General features: G+C 42.9%; 1 protein-coding gene across 3 annotated transcripts in view; it reads right to left on the bottom strand.

The window, feature by feature from the left end:
- MAN2A1 (mannosidase alpha class 2A member 1) overlaps positions 1–24176 on the bottom strand; it is a 213765-nt gene that overhangs the window by 164125 nt on the left and 25464 nt on the right. For all 3 annotated transcript variants that reach the window (XM_086413372.1, XM_086413373.1, XM_086413375.1), the window contains exons 2-3: positions 8283–8540; positions 796–940 (exon numbers count right to left, since the gene is read on the bottom strand). In XM_086413372.1, coding sequence (XP_086269498.1) covers positions 796–940; positions 8283–8540 — 403 coding nt within the window. The remainder of the gene's footprint in view (positions 1–795; positions 941–8282; positions 8541–24176) is intronic.

Genomic DNA, 24176 nt, shown 5'->3' with positions numbered 1-24176 from the left:
CAGAAGCATAGGTAAGTCAGTCCTTCAAAAGTCTTTGGAAGTACATTCCAAAAAATCCTGCAACTTAATTCATGGGTCATTTACTCATTACCTGTGTCCTCACACTAATAAAGATAAACATTGAGTTACATTTCCCATTATCATTTTAGCAACTTTCCTTTACCTGGGGTGGAAAAATCTCTGGCCCCAGTAAATACCACAAGGTGTCACATGAACAAATATCAGCATTAATGGCAATGACAGCAGTTATTCTTGCGCAGTGCAACATGCCTTGAACCTTTCACTCTATGAAGTGAACACTTTATCCTGTCTCTACCTGGGAAAAAACTTACTCTGGCCTAAAGTTGTCTAACACTGTTGGGGTTGGGACTCACACTCATGCATGCTTGAAACCAAGGCTCTTAACCACTTTATGCTGTTTCTATATTTTAAAGATACAAACCTTACCATGAGCATTCTGAATTTTCTAATGCAGAGTTTATGGACATGAAATAATTCTCTCACACAATATTTAAGAAGTAACTAAAATGAACTATCACTACCTTATATGCATGTAACTTTTCATCTCCCAAAGCTGAGACCTTCTTGTGTTTATTCCTATTTGATACTGCACAAGTATTATCCTTGAATGGCCCATAAATTGATAAAATGAGAACACTGTAACATACAAAATATGTTAAAAGTCAGAGAATAACATCCCCAAAATTTGAAAAGTAGGTTTACCTGATTCTCATTAAAATACTTTGGGCCTACAAGGCCTTAATAACTTCCAGATTTTTGAAGTGCAGATTTTACCTGGGTCATTATGGGAGTGAGGCACTACGAAGACGTGAAGGGGCTTAGTGTCCCACTCATCAGGCTTATAAGTGATGTCAAATCCTTGCTTCCAAACTCCACCATCGGGATTGTCAAAAGGAATTAGACTGTAAACATCCAACATCTACAATAGAAAGACAAAAGAAGTTAAGTTTAATCATGTATGCATGTGTGTGTTAGTAAGTCGTGTCCAGCTCTTTATGACCCCATGGACTGTAGTTTGGCAGGCTCCTCTGTCCATGGAATTCTCCAGGCAAGATTACTGGAGTGGGTTGCTGTTCCCTTCTCCAGTTAATCATGTATAACCATTATTAATTTAAACTTCATGTTGGGAATATTTGCTCAAAACTACTTGTTGCTGTACTCTGTATATATATTAAAAAAAAAATGAAACTATTTCTGTAGACCTTAACTAAAGAGGTTAAGGCAGAACACACTTAACCATCATTCAGAGAGTTAAAATAAAGGTTAAAATTGTGCTCCATAATAAACCTGATAAATAACCCCGTTCATCTTTTGTTCCTAATATAAAATAACTTCATTCAATTCCCCTTCCCCTACTTTACTTCCAATACAATTTAATAGAAAAGGATGGGAACTGAAGAGCTAACAAAAAATTTCATTATGATCAAATATTTTTAGCATTTTCAAACAAAGTACTGAAAATTATTTTATAATTTGTCTTTATTTTATAACCAATCTCCTATATTTTAAATTCTATATCTGAATGGAAATGGATCTATAGATATTCTTTAATTTAGCTTATGTATGTTTACCTTTTTTATCCTAAAAATAAAACTATAACAGGGTTAGCTAGGTTTAAAATAATTTTTTTTTAATTGAGATTTAGCTTTTAAGTGTTCAAATGTTTGCTAAGTTCCAAAGTAGTATTTCTTCTAAATAATAATCCATTTGGGGAAAAAAGAGAAAAAAATATTAATGTTTGCTAAGTTTGCTAAGTTCCAAAGTAGTATTTCTTCTAAATAATAATCCATTTGGGGAAAAAAGAGAAAAAAATATTAATGTTTGCTAAGTTTGCTAAGTTCCAAAGTAGTATTTCTTCTAAATAATAATCCATTTGGGGAAAAAAGAGAAAAAAATATTACAAGAAAACAAAGTCAAACAAACCTAAAGACTTATTTTTCATACTCTCTGTGATGCTAAGTATGACAAAGAACACAACCCTCCTTTGGTAAAATTTAAACTACTTGAGAAATTACATCCTAATTAATACATATATTGGTTACAAAACAGTTTTTTAAGATAACAAGCAAATTATACGAAAGTGAACACAAAATATTTTAAGAAAATAACATACCTTTTACTTGGAAACTTACAATATAAATAAAATGTCCCAAAGATAAGAAGGGCTGTCTGTGAAGCAGCAGGAAGAGGAGACAGAACAGCTGCCACTGGCCCTGCGGGTCCTTCTCAGGCCCTGCAGCTCCCAGGACCCTGCGGCCTCGCTCTGCCTGAGCTCCATGACTGCTCTGCAACTCCTTTCTAGCCGGCCCAGATTTAGGACCACCCCTAAAAAGATTTTATTGTTTCCCTTTAAAGGTACTTAATTAAAACCTAAACACAGCCAAGCCTCAGAGAAACAGATACCTCTTCAAAGCCCAGGATCTTGATCCTATCTGAACCTGGCCACACACTAGCCGATGAGGCTGGAGCACAGAGCCAATCCCACTGTCCCCAGCTTCCGGCTTAACAAGCGGGCCACGGCCTCGAGAGCATATAATGCTCTCTGTCCCCAAGAGTCAGTGAAAGCTTCCACACTGAAGCAAGGCCAGAGCCAACTCCTCTTGTCCAACTTTAAAATATTCACTCCTTAGGGTCTGCACCAAGATCCAGTTTCCCATCCAAGGTACAACGTTAAAATAGCTCTCTGTCAATTTGTAGAACAGAATAAATGTGAGTGACACACTCAAAGTTTAAGAAAGGCAGAAGTCCTTTCTTTCCTTAGTTCTCAACACCACTACCCTCTAAGAACAGTGCTACTGGAGGAAAAAACTGCATTGGCCAAAATGTTTGTTCGAGTGTTTTCTAAGCTATTACAAAACATCCAAACAAACATTTTGGCAAACCAATATATTGCAAGCTAAATACATAATTTAAATTTCTCTAATACTGAAATCGGTAACCTCCAGTTCAAGACGGTGGAGCAGAAGATGCGCTAATCTCCTGCCGAAGCACCAAAATCACAACTACCTGCTGAACAACCACCGACAGGAGGACACTGGAGCCTAACAAAGAAGATACTCCGTGTCCAAAGATAAAGAAGACGAGCAAGATGTAGCAGGGGCACAAGCACGATAAAATCAAATCCCGTACCTATCGGGGTGAAAAGTGAAGTCGCTCAGTTGTATCCAAGTCTCTGTGACCCTATGGACTGTGTCTCACCAGGCTCCTCTGTCCATGGGATTCTCCAGGCAAGAATAACTGGAGTAGGTTGCCATTTCCTTCTCCAGGGGATCTTCCCAACCCAGGGATCGAATCTGGGTCTCCCGCATTGCAGGCAGACGCTTTACCATTTGAGCCACCAGGGAAGTTATCGGGGTAGGTGACCCACATACTGGAAAGCAACAACAGTGAAGAAGTTTTCCCACTCTTGGGAAGGTTCAGAACCCCACGTCATGCTTCCCAGACTGGCGACCCAACAAAGGGATGGGAATCCCCAGGGTATCTGACCTTGAAGGCCAGCAGGATTTGATTACAAGACTTCCACAGGATTGGGGGAAACAAAGATTTCAGTCTTGGAGGACAAAAACAAAACCTTGCAGGCACCAGACTCAGAGGGAAGGAGCAGTGCCTCCACAGGAGCAGAGCCGCCCGCTAGTGCTGGAGGGCCTCCTGCGCAGGCGTGGGTCAGCACGGCCCGCCCGCTAGTGCTGGAGGGCCTCCTGCGCAGGCGTGGGTCAGCAGAGCTCGCCACAGGGGCCGGGGACTGCTAGCAGCTGTCTGGGAAGGTCCCCAATAACCCAACCACAGAGCCAGTAGACCCAAGGGCTGGCTGGCCTCAGGCCAAAAGACTACCAGGGCGGGAGTGCAAATCCAGCAGATAATTGGATTAAAGCTTTACTGAGAAAGGCACTGCCTACCAGAGCAAGACCCAGATTTTTCCACCACCAGTCCCTCCCATCAGGAAGCTTACACAAGGCTCTTAGCCTCCTCCATCAGAGGGCAGACAGAAGTAGCAAGAAGAACCACAATCCCACAGCGACTAAAACAAAATCACCATGAAAAAGCTGAAAGTTATGTCCCAGATGAAGGGACAAGACAAAAACCCCAGAAAAATAACTAAATGAAGTGGAAATAGGCAACCTTCCAGAAAAAGAATTCAGAATAATGATAGTGAATATAATTCAGGATCTCGGAAAAAGAATGGAGGCAAAGATTGAGAAGATGCAAATAGTGTATACCAAAGACCTACAGTGGACACGTTTTGGGTGGAGTCCAGGAGTTGGTGATGGACAGGGAGGCCTGGCGTGCTGCAATCCCTGGGGTCGCAAAGAGTAGGACACGACTGAGCGACTGAACTGAACTGAGAGACCCACAAGAACTAAAGAACAAACAGAGAAGAATAACTGGGGCAGAAGCACAGGTAAATGACCTGGAGGACAGAATGGTGGAAATCACTGCTGCAGAACAGAATACAGAAAAAAGAATGAGAGGAAATGAAGACAGCCTAAGAGACCTCTGGACAACATTTAATGCACCAAAGTTCACATTATAGGGATCCCAGAAGGAGGAGAGAGAAAGAAAGGGCCTGAGAAAATATTTGAAGAGATAATAGTTGAAAACTTCCCTAATATGGGAATCAACCAAGTCCAGGAAGCACAGAGAGTCCCAGGCAGGATAAACCCAAGGAAGAACTCAACAAGATACACAGTAATCAAACTGACAAAAATTAAAGACAGAAATAAAATATTAAAAGCAACAAGGGGAAAAGGACAAATAACACACAAGGGAACTCTCATCAGGATACCAGCTGATTTCTCAGCAGAAACTCTACAAGCCAGAAGGGAACGGCATGCCATATTTACAGTGATGAAAGGGAAGAACCCACAACCAAGAATACTCTACCCACCAAGACTCTCCCTCAGATTTAATGGAGAAATCAAAAGCGTTCTAGACAAGCAAAGTTAAGAGAATTCAGCATCCTCAAATCAACTTTACAACAAATGCTAAAGGAACTTCTCTAGGCAGAAAACAAGAGAAGGAAAAGCCCTACCTACAGAAAATAAACCCAAAACAATTAAGAAAAAGGTAACAGGATCATGTGAGCAGGCGTGCTAACCTGCTTCCGTTGTGTCCAACTCTGTGACCCTATGGACTGTGTCTCACCAGCTCCTCTGTCCAGGAGATTCTCCAGGCAAGAATACTGGAGTAGGTTGCCATGCTCTCCTCCAGGGGATTGTCCAACCCAGGGATCGAATTCTGGTCTACATATCAATAATTACCTTAAACGCAAATGGAGTAAATGCACCAACCAAGACATAGCCTGGCTTAGCAGATGAAAACATGTGTATGTATGTATTTTCACTTACCACATCACTCTGCTTGACCCCCTAAACTGCATGTAATTATTTTATATTGTTAGATTAATCAAGTTCCCATTATACCTTACAATTGTAATCTATACAATTTTTTGTATAGATTTTATTTTTTGTCTGGCTATTGATGGTGAAAACTAATAAACATCTTTTACTATTGTGATGATGTAACTATTACTCACTTAATATCATTGTATCATGATTGGTCAACAGAAAATCATAGATAGAATTCTATATCACCAAAACTACCATTTAATAGAAAAACCTGTAATCACTTTTTGAAATCTAGATGCATAGCAGAATTATTTTGGTATTTTTTAAAAAATACAAATGCCCAGGTATTGCTTTTTTGACAGAGGTCCAGATATGTTTCTAATGAGCAGTCATGTTTAAAAGCAACCAGACTGTATGAGAATCTTTTACTTTTATCTAGCTTGTTTCACTTTTTCTATTTCATATTCAGTGTTTCCATTTCATTTAGTTTATGTTTTCCAATTTCTCCATCAATTTTGGTGTTTTTTTTGTTCTTTCTCAAGCCTTTATCAAGCATATTAAAAAAGCTTTTGTATACATTTATATAAATAATATGCATATATTTTAGAAAACTTATGAATCTTTGCCTAACTAAAAAGTTTATGACCTTTTGATTCCACTTGTTTGACTTAGTATGAATAGAATTCTAGATTTCTAATTTTAAAAAATAGATATGCAATAAGCAACAAAGGTTTTCTGTATAACACAGGGAACTATAGTCAGTATCTTCTAATAACCTATAATGGAAAATAATTTCACAAATAACATATGTGTATAACTGAATCACACACACACACACAAAAAGAATTCTACTTTCTGAAATTTAGTTATGTCTACCTTTTTGCCAGCTTTTCTAAATATCCTATGCACATCTAAAAACAATGTATGAAGTACAAAATATTAAATGTATTTGTGTAGGACATGATTAATATAAATTAATTAAATCGCTGCAGATGGTGATTGCAGCCATGAAATTAAAAGACGCTTACTCCTTGGAAGGAAAGTTATGACCAACCTAGACAGCATATGAAAAAGGAGAGACATTACTTTGCCAACAAAGGTCCATCTAGTCAAGGCTATGGTTTTTCCAGTGGTCATGTATGGATGTGAGAGTTGGACTACAAAGAAAGCTGAGTGCCAAAGAATTGATGCTTTTGAACTGTGGTGTTGGAGAAGACTCTTGAGAGTCCCTTGGACTACAAGGAGATCCAACCAGTCCATCCTAAAGGAGATCAGTCCTGGGTATTCATCGGAAGGACTGATGTTGAAGCTGAAACTCCAATGCTTTGGCCACCTGATGCAAAGAACTGACTCATTTGAAAAAACCCTCATTCTGGGAAAGATTGAAGATAGGAGGAGAAGGGGACGACAGAGGATGAGATGGCTGGATGGCATCACCAACTCAATGGACATGAGTTTGAGTAAACTCTGGGAGTTGATGATGGACATGGAGGCCTGGCGTGCTGCAGTCCATGAGGTTGCAAAGAGTTGGACATGACTAAGCAACTGAACTGAATTAAATATAAATCAATTATATTTAAATTATTAATGACATCATTCAAGATGCTCCTATTATTTTTTCTGCACTTGATATTCTCAGAGAAATGTTAATACATCTCATTATGATTCTATATTTTTCTTTTCCCTCATATTTCTTCTGGTTTCTCCTTTATATATCTTTGTTTCTTTATTGTTAAGGTGTCTAATAATTTACATCATCTATCTTCTTTGTGAATTATCATTAAAAATATTCATCTTTATTTCATTAGGGAAAAAAAAAAGAATCCAGGGCAGAGGAAGGTCTCTGTAAATAAATGCCAAAGTGTAAAGAAAATAAAATCATACTACCTAGATAGGAAAAAATAAACAAATAAATAAATGAAAGATACAAGTTATTTGAAATCCAAAATATAATACCTCAAAATTAAAACCCAATAGTTACTACCTGAAAGTAGCCTTAAATATTACCGGGCAACAAACTAAAAATACTAGAAATAAAAACAGGATCAAGCTAAAAATTCATAAATAAACCCTTTATAAGAAAGGAAATCAATCAGAAAAATGAATAGCCTTATAGATCATAAAGAGAATGAGAATGTCTCCTACTAAATGAAAATGGTAAAACTGATCATGTTTAGGGAAATATATTTCAACTTCCTTTTAAACAACTGCACAACTAATTTTTAAAATACAGCTCTGACTAAACCAAAAAATAGGTGAAATTAATTTTGATGATATATTTTAACCCAATATATTCAAAATATTACCATCCCAATATATAATCAAAATAAAATAAGCAAGATATTTTACATTCTTCTTTACACAATAAATCTTCAACACTTTGTGTGGATATCAGTGCATATCTCAACTCAGACTCGCCACACTTGGCGTGCTCCTTAACCACAGGTGGACAAAAACCTTCATCCTGGACAGTTCTAGAGCTCTTCCCTTCCCCTCTCACAGAGGCATATTCAGTAAAGAGAAGCTGACATCACACTGTGTGAAACTTCTTATGTATAACAGATACACAGAAAGAGCAGGGCTTTTCTCGTATTCTCTAAAGGAAGGGGGAAAATATCTCTTTGCCAAGATTTAAACCTCTAAAGGTCTTCAACTGATATAGAAAATAAAACCTAAGAAGCACACAGAAAAGGCCATAGTCACATAGTATAAAAGAAAGAAAAACTAGGAGAAACATAGAATTACATAATTTTATCACTAAAAAGAACATCAATGATCATGTGACCAATTAAATGGTTTTACAAAAATAGAAACTGTAATCCGAAGAATTTAGCAACTATAAACAGGTACCAGATCAAATCTAAAAAGACAAAAGCAAATCAAAGCCCAGTGATTCTTAATGAACGCATACATTACCTGCACATCTGAACTCTGACTTCCACTTTGTGAAGCAAACAGACAGTCTGCAGGGTCAACTGTGAGGGACAAACGTTTTGATGGCAGAAGAGGAGAGCCAGCATCATGGCTGAAATTGCCTTTTGAGTTTTTCGTACCATCCTCCACAGATTCACTCAAATTGATGACTGAGTCTCTAATATTTGAGATGATTTCATTATTCTCAGCTAGCAAACGTTCCAAATGGTCTATTTTTTCTTGCAACATTGAAAGCTGACCCTATAATAAAAAAGAAAAAGACAGCTATATGAAACTCTAAGACAGCTTTACTGAGACAGACAGCATTTTTTTTGAAACTATGTGCCTGACCAAGACGGTAGCCACTCAGCCTCCACTCTTCTCTTTTACACGTGGGGTCAGTGGGAGCGTGAGCGGCTGGCAGGGTTAGACGCCCGAGTACAGCAGAAAACCTTCTCCGTGGCTGCAACCTTTGTTTAGTCATATTTTAAAATGTGCAAAACACAGACCAAGAAGACTGGGGCCTATATTTCCTATTACCCCAAACCCAGTCCTAAAAGACCTTCAGGTCTCTAAAATCACTAAGTGCAATACCATATTATGTTCAGGTATGACATTTTAAATTGAGGTACAAATGAGTCCAGTTACTTAAAAGAACAAAAAAGTATGAACTTGAAAACGACCATTCCATTTCAGTCAGTAACACTAGTGAACAATCCTAAACAAGAACTACCATCAACAGAAAAATCTGGTCAACTCTTTTAATGAGCTGTATTGTGAAAAGCCTGGCGTGAACCTTCCTCCAGCAACTGCACTTAAGTCATTTAGATGGCTTCTACTCTACTGCGTACTTTTGTTTCTTTTAAGTGATCCTCACACGTAGAGGCTTGCCACCTCTAAACACAAACTTTCCTTTACAGAATAAGCCTTCAGCCTCTGATCTGCAGGAGGCTGCTATTTCTGTCACACATGTCTAAGTAAAGGGCTTTCTCTGGCAGTTCAGTCAGTCAAGAGCTCATGCAGTGCAGGAGACTGCCTACAATGCGACAGACCAGGGTTCAATCCCAGGGTCGGGAGGGCTCCCAGGAGCAGGAAATGGCAACCCACTTCAGTCCCAATCTTCGTCTTGTTCACTCCGATACCCTGGGTCCCAGGACACAGTACTTCAATGCTTGTCACAGAGCTCTCTACACTTCTTCCATGCAACAAGAATGCTTGAGTGAACACCCTCTGCACAGGTGCAGTGCTACATGCCAGAAAGACAGACGAGCATTAGACATGGTTCCCCACATGGAGCAAACCAGGCCACACTGTGTTCGTGCCATAGCAACAGCCTGCCCCACGGCTGCAAAAAGGCCACATTAAGGTGTAACAAAATAAACGCGTAGAAAGCAAAACAAATGTGGACGCCCAGAAACGAAATTCCTCTCACCAGTAAATAACAGAAAGACAGAAAGGAGAAAAGAAAAAACATCTATATGTCCCAAAGTGAAGGACTAGTCAAACAATATAACTAACATAATGAATAGTTTTTTTTTTTTTTCAATTTTAATTAAAAAAAAATTATACATGTGTTCCCCATCCTGAACCCTCCTCCCTCCTCCCTCCCCATACCATCCCTCTGGGTCGTCCCAGTGCACCAGCCCCAAGCATCCAGCATCGTGCATTGAACCTGGACTGGCATCTCGTTTCATACATGACATTTCACATGTTTCAATGCCATTCTCCCAAATCTTCCCACCCTCTCCCTCTCCCACAGAGTCCATAAGCCTGTTCTATACATCAGTGTCTCTTTTGCTGTCTCGTATACAGGGTTATCGTTACCATCTTTCTAAATTCCATATATATGCGTTAGTATACTGTACTGGTGTTTGTCCTTCTGGCTTACTTCACTCTGTATAATAGGCTCCAGTTTCATCCACCTCATTAGAACTGATTCAAATATATTCTTTTTAATGGCTGAGTAATACTCCATTGTGTATATGTACCACAGCTTTCTTATCCATTCATCTGCTGATGGACATCTAGGTTGTTTCCATGTCCTGGCTATTATAAACAGTGCTGCGATGAACATTGGGGTACACGTGTCTCTTTCCCTTCTGGTTTCCTCACTGTGTATGCCCAGCAGTGGGATTGCTGGATCATAAGGCAGTTCTATTTCCAGTTTTTTAAGGAATCTCCACACTGTTCTCCATAGTGGCTGTACTAGTTTGCATTCCCACCAACAGTGTAAGAGGGTTCCCTTTTCTCCACACCCTCTCCAGCATTTATTGCTTGTAGACTTTTGGATCGCAGCCATTCTGACTGGCGTGAAAAAGCAGGAGTAGCAATACTCATATCAGATAAAATAGACTTTAAAACAAAGGCTGTGAAAAGAGACAAAGAAGGTCACTACATAATGATCAAAGGATCAATCCAAGAAGAAGATATAACAATTATAAATATATATGCACCCAACACGGGAGCACCGCAGTATGTAAGACAAATGCTAACAAGTATGAAAGGAGAAATTAACAATAACACAATAATAGTGGGAGACTTTAATACCCCACTCACACCTATGGATAGATCAACTAAACAGAAAATTAACAAGGAAACACAAACTTTAAACCATACAATAGATCAGTTAGACCTAATTGATATCTATAGGACATTTCATCCCAAAACAATGAACTTCACCTTTTTCTCAAGCGCACATGGAACCTTCTCCAGGATAGATCACATCCTGGGCCATAAAGCTAGCCTTGGTAAATTCAAAAAAATAGAAATCATTCCAAGCATCTTTTCTGACCACAATGCAGTAAGATTAGATCTCAATTACAGGAGAAAAATGATTAAAAATTCCAACATATGGAGGATGAACAACACCCTGCTGAATAACCAACAAATCACAGAAGAAATCAAAAAAGAAAACAAAATTTGCATAGAAACGAATGAAAATGAAAACACAACAACCCAAAACCTGTGGGACACGGTAAAAGCAGTCCTAAGGGGAAAGTTCATAGCAATACAGGCACACCTCAAGAAACAAGAAAAAAGTCAAATAAATAACCTAACTCTACACCTAAAGCAACTAGAAAAGGAAGAAATGAAGAACCCCAGGGTTAGTAGAAGGAAAGAAATCTTAAAAATTAGAGCAGAAATAAATGCAAAAGAAACAAAAGAGACCATAGCAAAAATCAACAAAGCCAAAAGCTGGTTCTTTGAAAGGATAAATAAAATTGATAAACCATTAGCCAGACTCATCAAGAAACAAAGGGAGAAAAATCAAATCATAATGAATAGTTTTTAGTCAGTAAAAACTTAGAAATACAATTTTAAAAATTGAGAAACCATTTTCAGAAGATAAAGTGATGAAAACACAGTTTTAAAACTGTATGTATGACATGATTACTCGCCTTTTTAATAAAAGATACATATAGAAATAAATAAGTAGGTTGACAATATACAGCCTTGACGTACTCCTTTTCCTATTTGGAACCAGTCTGTTGTTCCATGACCAGTTCTAACTGTTGCTTCCTGACCTGCATACAGGTTTCTCAAGAGGCAGATCAGGTGGTCTGGTCTGTAGATGGTGACTGCAGCGATGAAATACAAAGACTCTTACTCCTTGGAAGGAAAGATATGACCAACCTAGACAGCATATTAAAAAGCAGAGACATTACTTGGCCAACAAAGGTCTGTCTAGTCAAAGCCATAGTTTTTCCAGTAATCATGTATGGATGTGAGAGTTGGACTATAAAGAAAGCTGAGCACCAAAGAGTTGATGCTTTTGAACTGTGGTGTTGGAGAAGACCCTTGAGAGTCCCTTGGACTGCGGAGAGAGCCAACCAGTCCATTCTAAAGGAAATGAGACCTGAATGTTCATTGGAAGGACTGATGCTGAAGCTGAAACTCCAATACTTTGGCCACCTGATGCAAAGAGCTGACTCATTTGAAAAGACTCTGAGGTTGGGAAAGATTGAAGGCAGGAGGAGAAGGGGATGACAGAGGATGAGATGGCTGGATGGCATCACCAACTCCACAGACATGAGTTTAAGTGAATTCCAGGAGTTGATGATGGACAGGGAGGCCTGGTGTGCTGCAGTCCATGGGCTCGCAAAGAGTCAGACAAGATTGAGTGACTGAACTGAACTGACATACAGAAAGCTGTAATCAAGACGGTAAAACTGGTTACAGGTACTTATACTTTCTTTAGTCTCTTATGAGTGGTTGTGGATTTTATAATGGGAAGCCAAGAGAAAGAATAATTCTAGTCCCAGGTATTGGCCAGTTCAACAACAGGAGGGAAAAAAGATCAACAGAGTGCTATCTACCAAGAGAAGATCGCTTCAGCAAACTGTGTGAGAGCTCACAGAAGTCCGAAGGGACTAGGGGAAATGTTTCAGAATAAGAAAAAGGTAAACAAAAGGGGAAGCAATCCAGCAGGCAAGGACCTTCACAAGCAGGGCAGAGATAACGCTGGGGAGGAGTGTCCGGAGCTCTGCCTGCGGAGAGACGAGGAGCACGCGATGGCAGCAGAGCCCCGGCCCCTGAGAGGGGCCCACACGGCCTCCCCATGCAAACACGCGCCAGGGCGGGTGGCAGGGCTGCTCCGCCGTGGCCGACCCTTGCAACCCCACGCACTGTACCCGCCAGGCTCCTCCGCCCATGGGATTCCCCAGGAAGAACACTGCAGTGGGTTGCCATTTCCACCTTGAGGGGATCTTCCTGACCCAGGGACTGAACCCTGGTCTATCACGTTGCATGCAGTCTCTTGCACTGCCCGTGGGTTCTTTACGGACTGAGCCACCAGGGGAGCCCCTCTACTTAGACATATAGGACAGAAATAGCCCCCTACAGGTCAGAACTGTAGCCCTTTAAGGCAGGAGTCACCTCTAGGGTGGGGTGCCATGTCTCCACAAGGGAGAACTCAAGCCTGTTCATCAGGGGAGAGAGAAGCAGGAAGTGCAAGGTCTTAGCAAAGAACTCACCCTGCAGGACAAGCCCCACTTCTCCTAGTGAAAAGAGAGACTGACTATGGATCAATCCTTGACTAGAAACGGCAAAGCAGAGGAAACCTGGTGGACTGGTGCAGCACTAGGTCAGGGCCGAAGAGAAGCTAGCTGAACTGTGGAGGCTGCAGGTCAGCAGTTGAGCAACATTACAGAAGAAATCTTTACACACACATCCATATTGGCTGACTGGTTCTCTGTGGAAAGGTCAAAGGCAATCCCTTGGCATAACCCAGAGTCCACCCAAGGAAGCGAAAAATATTTCAGAGCTAGGTAGATAGTTGTCTAATCTATATATATTTTCCTAAATGCACCAACAAAGGTCTGTCTAGTCAAGGCTCTGGTTTTTCCAGTAGTCAGGTATGGATATGAGAGTTGAACTATAAAGAAAGCTTAGCACTGAAGAATTGATGCTTCTGAACTATGGTGTTAGAGAAGACTCTTGAGAGTCCCTTGGACTGCGAGGAGAGCCAACCAGTCCATCCTAAAGGAGATCAGTCCTGAATACTCATAGGAAGGACTGATGCTGAAGCTGAAATTCCAATACTTTGGCCACCTGATGTGAAGAATTGACTCATTGGAAAAGACCCTGATGCTGGGAAAGATGGAAGGCAGGAGGAGAAGGGGACGACAGAGGATGAGATGGTTGGATGGCATCACCGACTCAATGGACATGAGTTTGAGTGAACTCCGGGAGCTGGTGATGGAAGGGAGGCCTGGCGTGCTGTGGTCCATGGGGTCGCAGAGAGTCGGACACGCCGGAGTGACTGAACTGAACTGAATGCACTGTCAAAGGCTGTGTCTGAAACAGGAGAAAATGTTTCTTCACTCATCATCACAATACCCCAGACTGAGGCTTTTTGAAATCACTTCTGATGAGTTCTGTTGAATATTTCCAGCACCAAAGACACAAGCCTACTTCAGTGATACTTAGAATTTCTACCACAGCAGGTAACAACAGTAAATCAAGTTCCTCTGATTCCAAGCAGAATTAGAACATGTTGATTTGTCTGGACTGCAGTAAAAGCTACACACCCATAAAATAAAACCTTAGTCTATAACGCCACCGTTCCAGAGCTTTTAAAGATGCCATGTGTTTTACCAGGCACTTATAATGTATAAATTAATTCATGGGTGCTATGTTTCTCCAGATCTTTCTGTACTTTCAGGAAAAGATAATTTTGGAGCCGTACACATTGCAAAGTTACTTGCAGCTTAAAAGAACACACTGAAAAAGAGTTAATTCAGTTCTTTTGGGAATGTGCTCACTGTGGCCCCAGTCCCATAACCCATGGATGAGAGTACTATGCAAATTAACATTACAGGTGATCGGTGCTCCGTGAAAAAGGATCCAGCAGGCACTTACGATGACTTTTAAGTTCACTGTAGCTTTAAAGATACAATGAGTGATCAGTACCTGGGACTCTGTGCTAAATAGTAAGTCCATAGAGAAAATCATGGCCTGGGGATACGTTAGCATAACGGTCTAGTGAGAATCATTTTTTAAACTATATTATGCGGTAGAATAAAGTCTTGCTCCAAACATCTAAAGTTCCTGAAATACACATACTTCCATAAGCAAAATCTGTATACATGTCAGAGAAGAGTGATATGACTTTAAAAAGATACACTTGCAGTCTGCATTAAAGTAACAGAAATCATAGATAATGTTTCAACTATGCTGACAAGTCAAAGAACACTGATAGTAATATTGAAAAAGACAATTTTCTGTAGGGCAAGAAAATCACTTGTGAGAAACCCACTTTATTCTTTGATTTGCTAATCAGTTCTAAAGGAAGGTCACAGTGTTGACTGCCACGGAGTGGGAAAGAAGGTCACGATACTTCATTTATTCTGGTTTTGGTGAAAGAGAATAACTGAGTAAATGGAAAAAAAATCACTGATAGCAAAGACTTTTGAGAGAAAATTTAGAGCCTACTACCAGCAAATCAGGATCGGTACTCATACTGTCCTGTGAACAGAGTCAATCTATACACATCTACCGCTACATTTAAACATTAATTATGCAATTACTTGCCCCGTATAAGACACTTGCTGTTGGGATTGGCATAACTATGACCACTCGAGCACGGCTGTATCTGCACATCATTCTTCCTTCCTGTTACAACTGAAAAGAGTATGTGCCCTCCTGTCTCTCTGCTTCAAAGGCCAACACTCCACTGGCGATCTCTACACCCACCTCTCAATGGCTCAAAGATGTTCTTTTTGGCTACATTCCCTCAACACTGCCTCATCAAATTCCCCTTCTAAAGGTAAGGCCTCCTCAATAGTATAACAGTCAGTTCAGGTCAGTTCAGTCGCTCAGTCATGTCCGACACTTTGCGACCCCATGAATCGCAAAACGCCAGGCCTCCCTGTCCATCACCAATTCCCGGAGTTCACCTAAACTCATGTGCATCAAGTAAGTGATGCCATCCAGCCATCTTATCCTCTGTCGTCCCCTTCTCCTCCTGCCCCCAATCCCTCCCAGTATCAGGGTCTTTTCCAATGAGTCAACTCTTCACATCAGGTGGCCAAAGTATTGGAGTTACAGCTTTACCATCAGTCCTTCCAATGAACACTCAGGACTGATCTCCTTTAGGACAGACTGGTTGGATCTCCTTGCAGTCCAAGGGACTCTCAAAAGTCTTCTCCAACACCACAGTTCAAAAGCATCAATTCTTCGGCACTCAGCTTTCTTTGTAGTCCAACTCTCACATCCATACATGACCATTGGAAAAACCATAGCCTTGACTAGACGGACCTTTGTTGGCAAAGTAATATCTCTGCTTTTTAATATGCTGTCTAGGTTGGTCATAACTTTCCTTCCAAGGAGTACGCGTCTTTTAATTTCATGACTGCAATCACCATCTGCAGTGATTTTGGAGCCCAAAAAAATAAAGTCTGTCACTGTTTCCATTGTTTCCCCATCTATTTGCCATGAAGTGATGGGACTGGATGCCATGATCTTTTTCTGAATGTTGAGTTTTAAGGCAGCTTATTCACTCACCTCTTTCACTTTCATCAAGAGGCTCTTTAGTTCCTCTTCACTTTCTGCCATAAGGGTGGTGTCATCTGCATATCTGAGGTTATTGATATTTCTCCCAACAATCTTGATTCCAGCTTGTGCTTCTTCCAGTCCAGCATTTCTTATGATGTCCTCTGCACAGAAGTTAAATAAGCAGGGTGACAATATACAGCCTTGACGTACTACTTTTCCTGTTTGGAACCAGTCTGTTGTTCCAAGTACAGTTCTAACTGTTGCTTCCTGACCTGCATATAGGTTTCTCAAGAGGCGGGTCAGGTGGTCTTGTATGCCCATCTCTTTTAGGATTTTCCACAGTTTATTGTGATCCACACAAAGGCTTTGGCATAGTCCGTAAAGCGAAATAGATGTTTTTCTGGAACTCTCTTGCTTTTTCCATGATCCAGCGGATGTTGGCAATTTGATCTCTGGTTCCTCTGCCTTTTCTAGAACCAGCTTGAACATCAGGAAGTTCACGGTTCACGTATTGCTGAAGCCTGGCTTGGAGAATTTTGAGCATTACTTTACTAGCGTGTGAGATGAGTGCAATTGTGTGGTAGTTTGAGCATTCTTTGGCATTGCCTTTCTTTGGGATTGGAATGAAAACTGACCTTTTCCAGTCCTGTGGCCACTGATGTGTTTTCCAAATTTGGTGGCATATTGAGTGCAGCACTTTCACAGCATCATCCTTCAGGATTTGAAATAGCTCAACTGGAATTCCATCACCTCCATTAGCTTTGTTCATCGTGATGCTTTCTAAGGCCCACTTGACTTCACATTCCAGGATGTCTGGCTCTAGGTGAGTGATTACACCATCGTGATTAAATTAGGTCAAAGAATATGAAATTACCATTCTCTTAAGCTGGAAATAGTCAAATGTCACCAGTTTCTCAGGGTTCAACTTAATACTACAACCCATCCAAAAAACAACCTCTGGTGTTTCCCTCAGCCCCGCCATTCCCTTCAAGGGCCTACCCATTACCAAAAACACCAGTCCGTGAGCCCCTGCAGAGCGAGGCCAAACAATAGTGAACGCTGGCGTTTGGAACACAGACAGGCTCATTAGGCTCAGGCCCTAAGAGCCCCAAGTTACTGAAAGTTTCAGCACAGCCCTCTTCTAGAAAGGTGCAGGAGGGATGCAGTTAGCTGATACAGACGTCATGTTGTCAGATCCTTTGTCCTAGAGGTCAGGTTATGGTCAGGTAACCGTGATCCTGTAATCTCTCTCTAAGGGATGTTTTTCTCTGTTCTCACAAGAAAGGGCGAGTCCGGTCCCGGCTAAGAGGAGGCGGTCTCAGTGGCAGCCCCCTCAGGGCCAGGGCCCAGACCCTGCCCCAGTCATCTGAGGAGCCCAAGTGGCCCGCAGGCTCCGCAGGCACTGGGAGGGCGGGCCCAGGGGCCCAGGCTGCGTCCCTGCACAGGGCCGCTGCCAACGGGTGGCAGAGGTGCACAGGGGAGGGTCCCCGCCACCCCCAGGCCTGGGCTGTGGGGAGACGGGAGCCCTCGGAGGCCACCTGCCTGCTCCCGGGCCTCCAGCCTGGCGGCTACTCAGAGGCCAAAGAGCTGGGCGCCCCGAGGAGAAAGGGGGCTGCCTGTGACCTCTGACCTCACTCTCCACCCGAGGACCACCCTCTGCGCAGTGAGAGCACCGAGCTCACTCAAGGACTGCTGGCATGCAGGAGGGGCCCACCCAGACCGAAGGCAGAGCAGGACCTCGAAGGGCCAGCGACTCCTGCCTGCTCGGAGGCGGAGGGTAAGGGCACAGGGCAGTGGCTGTGCTACCGGCCGCCCCTGGCTGCCCTCCGTTACAGTCCAAGCAGCCGCTTAAGGAATTTTCTAGATCCACAGGTTCAACCACGCCCTCCTAAGATGGAACACCTTTAATCAATCCAGTGGTAGTTTCTCATGGTACTTAAAAAAAACTGAAACACCTCACACTAGACTCAACAAGGACCTGCATATCTACCTCCCCACCGCGTTCTTTCTCTCCTCCAACTTCCGTTCAGTCCCTCAGTCCTGTCTGACTCTTTGCGACCCCATGAACCGCAGCACGCCAGGCCTCCCTGTCCATCACCAACTCCCAGAGTTTACTCAAACTCAAGTTCATTGAGTCAGTGATGCCATCCAACCATCTCATCCTCTGTCGTCCCCTTCTCCTCTCGCCTTCAATCCTTCCCAGCATCAGGGTCTTTTCAGATGAGTCAGCTCTTCGCATCAGGTGGCCAAAGTACTGGAGTTTCAGCTTCAACATCAGTCCTTCCAGTGAACACCCAGGACTGATTTCCTTTAGGATGGACTGGTTGGATCTCTTTGCAGTCCAAGGGACTCTCAAGAGTCTTGTCCAATACCACACTTCAAAAGCATCAATTCTTCGGCACTCAGCTTTCTTTATAGTCCAATTCTCACATCCATACATGACCACTGGAAAAACCATAGCCTTGACTAGATAGACCTTAGTTGACAAAGTAATGTCTCTGCTTTTTAATATGCTGTCTAGCTTGGTCATAACTTTTCTTCCAAGGAGCAAGTGTCTTTTAATTTCATGGCTGCAATAACCATCTGCAGTGATTTTGGAGCCCCCAAAAAATAAAGTCAGCCACTGTTTCCACTGTTTCCCCATCTATTTGCTATGAAGTGATGGGACCAGATGCCATGATCTTAGTTTTCTGAATGTTGAGCTTTAAGCCAACTTTTTCACTCTCCTCTTCCGCTTCCATCAAGAGGCTCTTCAGTTCTTCTTCGCTTTCTACGTAGCCACACCCTTCTCCTGTGCTGTGCTGCTCTTAGACGCTCAGGCGTCTGAAGCCAGGTCTCCCAGGCTGCAGGTGGGTCCTTACCGTCTGCGCCGGCACGGCGGCCCACCCCTTGTCTCGTCCCTGCCCTCGGCCAGCTCCCCCGCCTCACCCAGGTCCTGCGGGGGCCCTCTCTGTAAACAGCGCTTCGCCGCTTCCCAGACGCCCCTCTGCCCGGTCTTCTCCAGGCGTCCTCTCTAAAATAGGCCTCCTCGTGTCACACTTCTTGTCAGCTTATTGTTTTGATTCTTCCACAGTATTTTTGCCTATTTTATTCATGTATTTTTTCCCAATCTTCATCACTAAATGAATCACTATATTTAGAACAGGCACTACAGCTGTTTACTCACCACTGTACCCACTGCATTCTGATGCCGAGCACAACGCCTGGCACAAAACAGAACTGAAAATATTTACTTTAAAGAAAAAAGTGTGCAACATTTTTTTCTAAGACAAAGAAGCAGTAACTGTCATTTTGTGGCACATACACCTATAGTACAAATACAAATGAAACTAACAATTTTTAAAGAAAGATAAAATCTTCACTGTAACCCGAAATGTAGGTAAGAAAAGAATGAGGAGTCCTAAATAAATAGGATGATCTTTATGGACTGTCTGGGAAATGAGAGAGAAACCGATCCATATTCAGCCACAGGGTGACCATCATGACCTCGTGAGTAGAGCAAAAAATGTGGCTTCCTTTCTAAAGCAAAGATTATGGATTCTGTACAGTCCAATCAAATGTCTTCAGGTTTCACAACCGTCACCAACCGTGGCTCAATGAGCTATGATTTTCAGCTGACGAGGGTGACTGAGGGCGTCTGAACCCTGAGACAATTCTAGAATCCTTCCTACCATGTTAGTGATATGAAATCTTCATGCAGCCAAATCAAACTTATAATTAAGGGAACTCCAGAGGAAATAACATTACATGTATATAACCAGCATTCTAAAGAGGCAGCATTCTAACGAAAAAAGCTTGACCTCATTGTATGCTTGTGTGTATACCTGATGCTTCTTCCCCTTTAAATCTAATTTGGTTAGAGTCAGCTATCAGTCCATCACATCAGGATTTTTCTGCATTTGGATTCTGTCACTTAAGTGCCCTTCGTGTAGTGAGTGTAGTTGGGTGAACAGGCTCCAACAGTGACCATCAAGACTCATTGTAAAGGCTGCTCAAAAGTACAAATCCCTGGAATCCACCCTGGAATGTCACGTAGGGCCCCAGAAACTGCAATGTTTATGCTCCACAGGTGACTCTGGTGATCATTTAGGTTTGGGACCTGTGTCTCTGAAGTCATGCATCTCAGTGAGACAGCAGGGCCCCAAACTCCAGAATCTAACGCCTGATGGTCTGAGGTGGAGCTGATGCAGTGATAACAAAGGGCACAAGATATGCGAGGCGCCCGAAGCATCCCGAACCTTACCGCCCAGCCTCGGCCAGTGGGGACTGTCCTCCACAAAACCAACCCCTGGTGCCAAAAAGATTGGAGGCTGCTGCCTAAGAGGATGCAGCACACAGTCAACTACTTGGCAAATCATCGCTCAGCTCCCCACAGGGTGGTGTGAATTCCCAGACCTGCACCATCTGATCCTCCGTTTAAATGGGACAGTAATTCTCACCCATCTTGTGTTCCTGTGGCAGGAGATCACATTTTTATTTTTAATACCAGCAAATGATGATTATTTTTCTTTTTAATGATTCTTTTTACCAAATAAAGGTAAAACCAGTTTAGCTAAAAAGTTCAAGTAGATGGGTTCTGGATCACACTACTTGGGTTCTAATCCTAGTTTCAGCACTTACCAGCACTGTGACCTTGAGAAAGCAGCTTAACTTTCAGAAGCCTCAGTTTCATTAGAGGCAAAATGTGGTGCTAATACCCACTGCTTGCAATGGTTATAAATGAATTAGCACTGAGTCTGCCACCAACGGAAGGGCTTCCCTGGTGGCTCAGACAGTAAAGAATCTGCCTGCAACGCAGGAGACACAAGAGACACAGGTTTGATCCCTGGGTCAGGAAGATTCCCTAGAGAAGGGAAGGGCTACCCACTCCAGTATTCTGGCCTGGAGAATTCCATGGACAGAGGGGTCTGCCGGGCTACAGTCCATGGGGTCACAAAGAGTCAGACACGACTGAGTGACTAACACTTTCACCTTTGCCAACAAGTAAACACTCCAGAAGACATCACTGCTGCTACTGCTGTAGCAAAGGTTCGGCTTTCTAAAACTACATTGAAGGAACAACAATTGTGATTAAGAGCAGACTCTAAACCAAGTCAAACGAGTGGCGTCACCAAAACAGCAGCATGGAAGACCCTCACCTCCATCTTCCTACAAAGATCAACAATTAGACAGTTATCCACAAACAAAATTGTTCTGGGAGAGCTCTGGAGGCTACTTACAGAATTTCAGCAACACAGTGGAACAAAAAACCCTCGAGAATACCACACACAGAAAGAAGGGCGGCAGCTTCACTTTGCCTGCTCGTCCCATCCCCCAAGCTGGCGCTGCTCAGTGCCAAGGGGGAACTCCACAGCTGGAAAGAGTTCCTCTTTCTGGGAAAGGAAGCAGGGTAAGGGGCCAACGTCCTCAATGCTCTGGAGTACTGCGTGGAAAGACACACAGAGGCCGCAAGACATGGGGTCAGCGGGCTCCGGGGAGCAGCCACTGGGCCGCAGTGGGAGAGGCTCCGAGGCCTGTCTCCCAGAGAGAGCCTCAGCTGTTGCCCCCGAAGGAGCCCAGGGCCAGCACAGCAGCCACGGGAGCCCCGCAGACCCCACCCAGTTCCCATCCGCAGACGGGCACGCTCCTTAACACCAGCCCCCGAGCCTCTTCCTGTTCTCCCCACCCAGCCTCTCTGGAGCCCGGGAGCCACACCAGCAGCCGCTTCAGGCCTCTGGGGCAGCCAGCCAGGCATTGCAAGATGCTGCCAACCTGATGCCTGTCAGCAACCTCCACTGCCTCCTCGCATGACACTGTGCAGCCCGGGAAGGCAGGCCTGCAGCCAGGCCCCACAGCGGCGTGTCGGCCAGGATGAGGTCCCGTCTGCTGTCATTGCAGGCACCACTGTGCCCGCTGGCACAGCCCGCCAGCTGTCACCTGCGCGACACCTGAGTGCCTGTCCCCAGCGCGCCACTGCACGCCCACGGTGGGACTGAGCCGTCACCAGAACACACCAACAAGCAGGACGCCTGCAACCACCTGCGCACCCACAGCTGGCTCCAGCTTTGCTGCCCGACTTGGAGCCCCACAGCTCCATGCACGTCTGCAACCAGCCTGGCCACCACCCTGGTCCCTGCAGCTGGCCCCTGCAGCCAGAGTGTCCACACCCATGCTGGCCATCATGCCATATGGTCTGATGCATAGCTGCTGAACCCAGGAGGGCTCCTGAGGACTCAAACAGCCCTGGAGCCCTCTGCAAACACCTGCAGCACTCGCCAGAAACCACACACATCAACGCTACGGAATGCAGGGGCCTGAGCCAAAAGACACCACACTACCCCCAAAGCTGACGCAGCCACGCGTGGCTGCACTGAGACCCTGACCCACCCGACCTGGGGTCGCAGCACGCTCCAGCATGCCCCACGCACAGGGGAGAGGCTTCAGCCACGGAGTTTGGGAGAGGACACTGCTTCTTCAAATGCAGGTACCTTTACTAGGCAAAGAAGCATGACTCCACCAAAGGAATACAGTAAACCCCTAGTACTAGTCCCAAACAAAAGAAGATATAGGGATTGCCCAACAAATAATTCAAAATACTTGTTGAAAAGGTGCTCAGAGATACAAGAGAACACAGATAAGGAATATAAGAATATCAGGAACACAATATAACAACAAAATGAGAAGTTCAATGAAGAGAAGGAAAATACATGCAAGACGCAAACAAGAAATTTTGAGCTGAAGAATACAATGATCAATAGAAGTTCTAACATCAGACTTGACCAAGCAGAAAAAAGAACGTGTGCGCTCAGACAGATCAATCGAAATCATCGCATCAGAGGAGAAAAAAGGAATGAGAAAGGATTTTAGAAGCCTACATGTTCTGTGGTATACCAGTAAAAGGCCCAGTCTGCAAATTATTGGAGTTTGAGGAGTAGGATGCAGAAAGCTTATTGAATGAAATAACGGCAGAGAACTTTCCCAAACTAAGGAGAGATTTGGATAACAGGTTCATGAAGCTAATAGGTCACCAAATAAACTTAAAGAGATCCACACCAAGACACAGTATATTAAAACTGACAAAAGTCAAAGACAAAAATCTAAAAAGCTGGAAGAGGAAAAAAAAAAACCTGTAAATTTTATGGGAATCCCCCATTAGGCTACTGGTGGACTTCTAAGCAGGAATCTTAGATACCTTACAGGGCAGGAAAGACTGGAATGATAAAGTGCTGAAAGAAGAATAATGCCAACCAAGGATACCTTACCTGGCACAGCTGTCTTTCAGAAATGAAGAGGAGATAAAAACTCTCCTAGACAAACAAAAGTTAAGGGAACTTACTACCACAACAACTGTCTTATGAGAAATTCTGTAAAAAAAATCTGCAAGCTGAAAACATATTTATTAGTAACACAAAAACATAGAAAATGCAAAAACACTGCTAAAGGTAAGTATATAGTCAAATTCAGAATACTCTAATACTGTAATATGGTAGCCTGTAGTGTTACCTCTAATTAAAAAAAAAAGTTAAAGAATAAGAGCATTAAAATAACTATTAGCTACAGTAATTTGTCAGTGGATACACAATATAAAAAGAGGTAAATCATGATATCAAAACATCAAAAGGGGGAGTAAAAGGGTAAAATTTTTGTCTATGATCGAGGGTAACTTGTTATCATGGTAAAACAGACTGTTATAACTGCAGAATAGTAAGGAGGGATAAGAAAGCCTTCCTCAGCGATCAATGCAAAGAAATAGAGGAAAACAACAGAACGGGAAAGACTAGAGATCGGGAAAGACTAGAGATCTCTTCAAGAACATTAGAGATACCAAGGGAATATTTAATGCAAAGATGGGCTCAAGAAAGGACAGAAATGGTACGGACCTAACAGAAGCAGAAGATATTAACAAGAGGTGGCAAGAATACA

Source organism: Bos grunniens, chromosome 7 (assembly GCF_055505025.1).
Source record: "Bos grunniens cultivar Pamir isolate PY7600 chromosome 7, Bosgru_T2T1.0, whole genome shotgun sequence".
NCBI classification, from domain to species: domain Eukaryota; kingdom Metazoa; phylum Chordata; class Mammalia; order Artiodactyla; family Bovidae; genus Bos; species Bos grunniens.
Note: the sequence above shows the minus strand (reverse complement) of the source record. Positions and strands in the feature narration are given on the sequence as shown.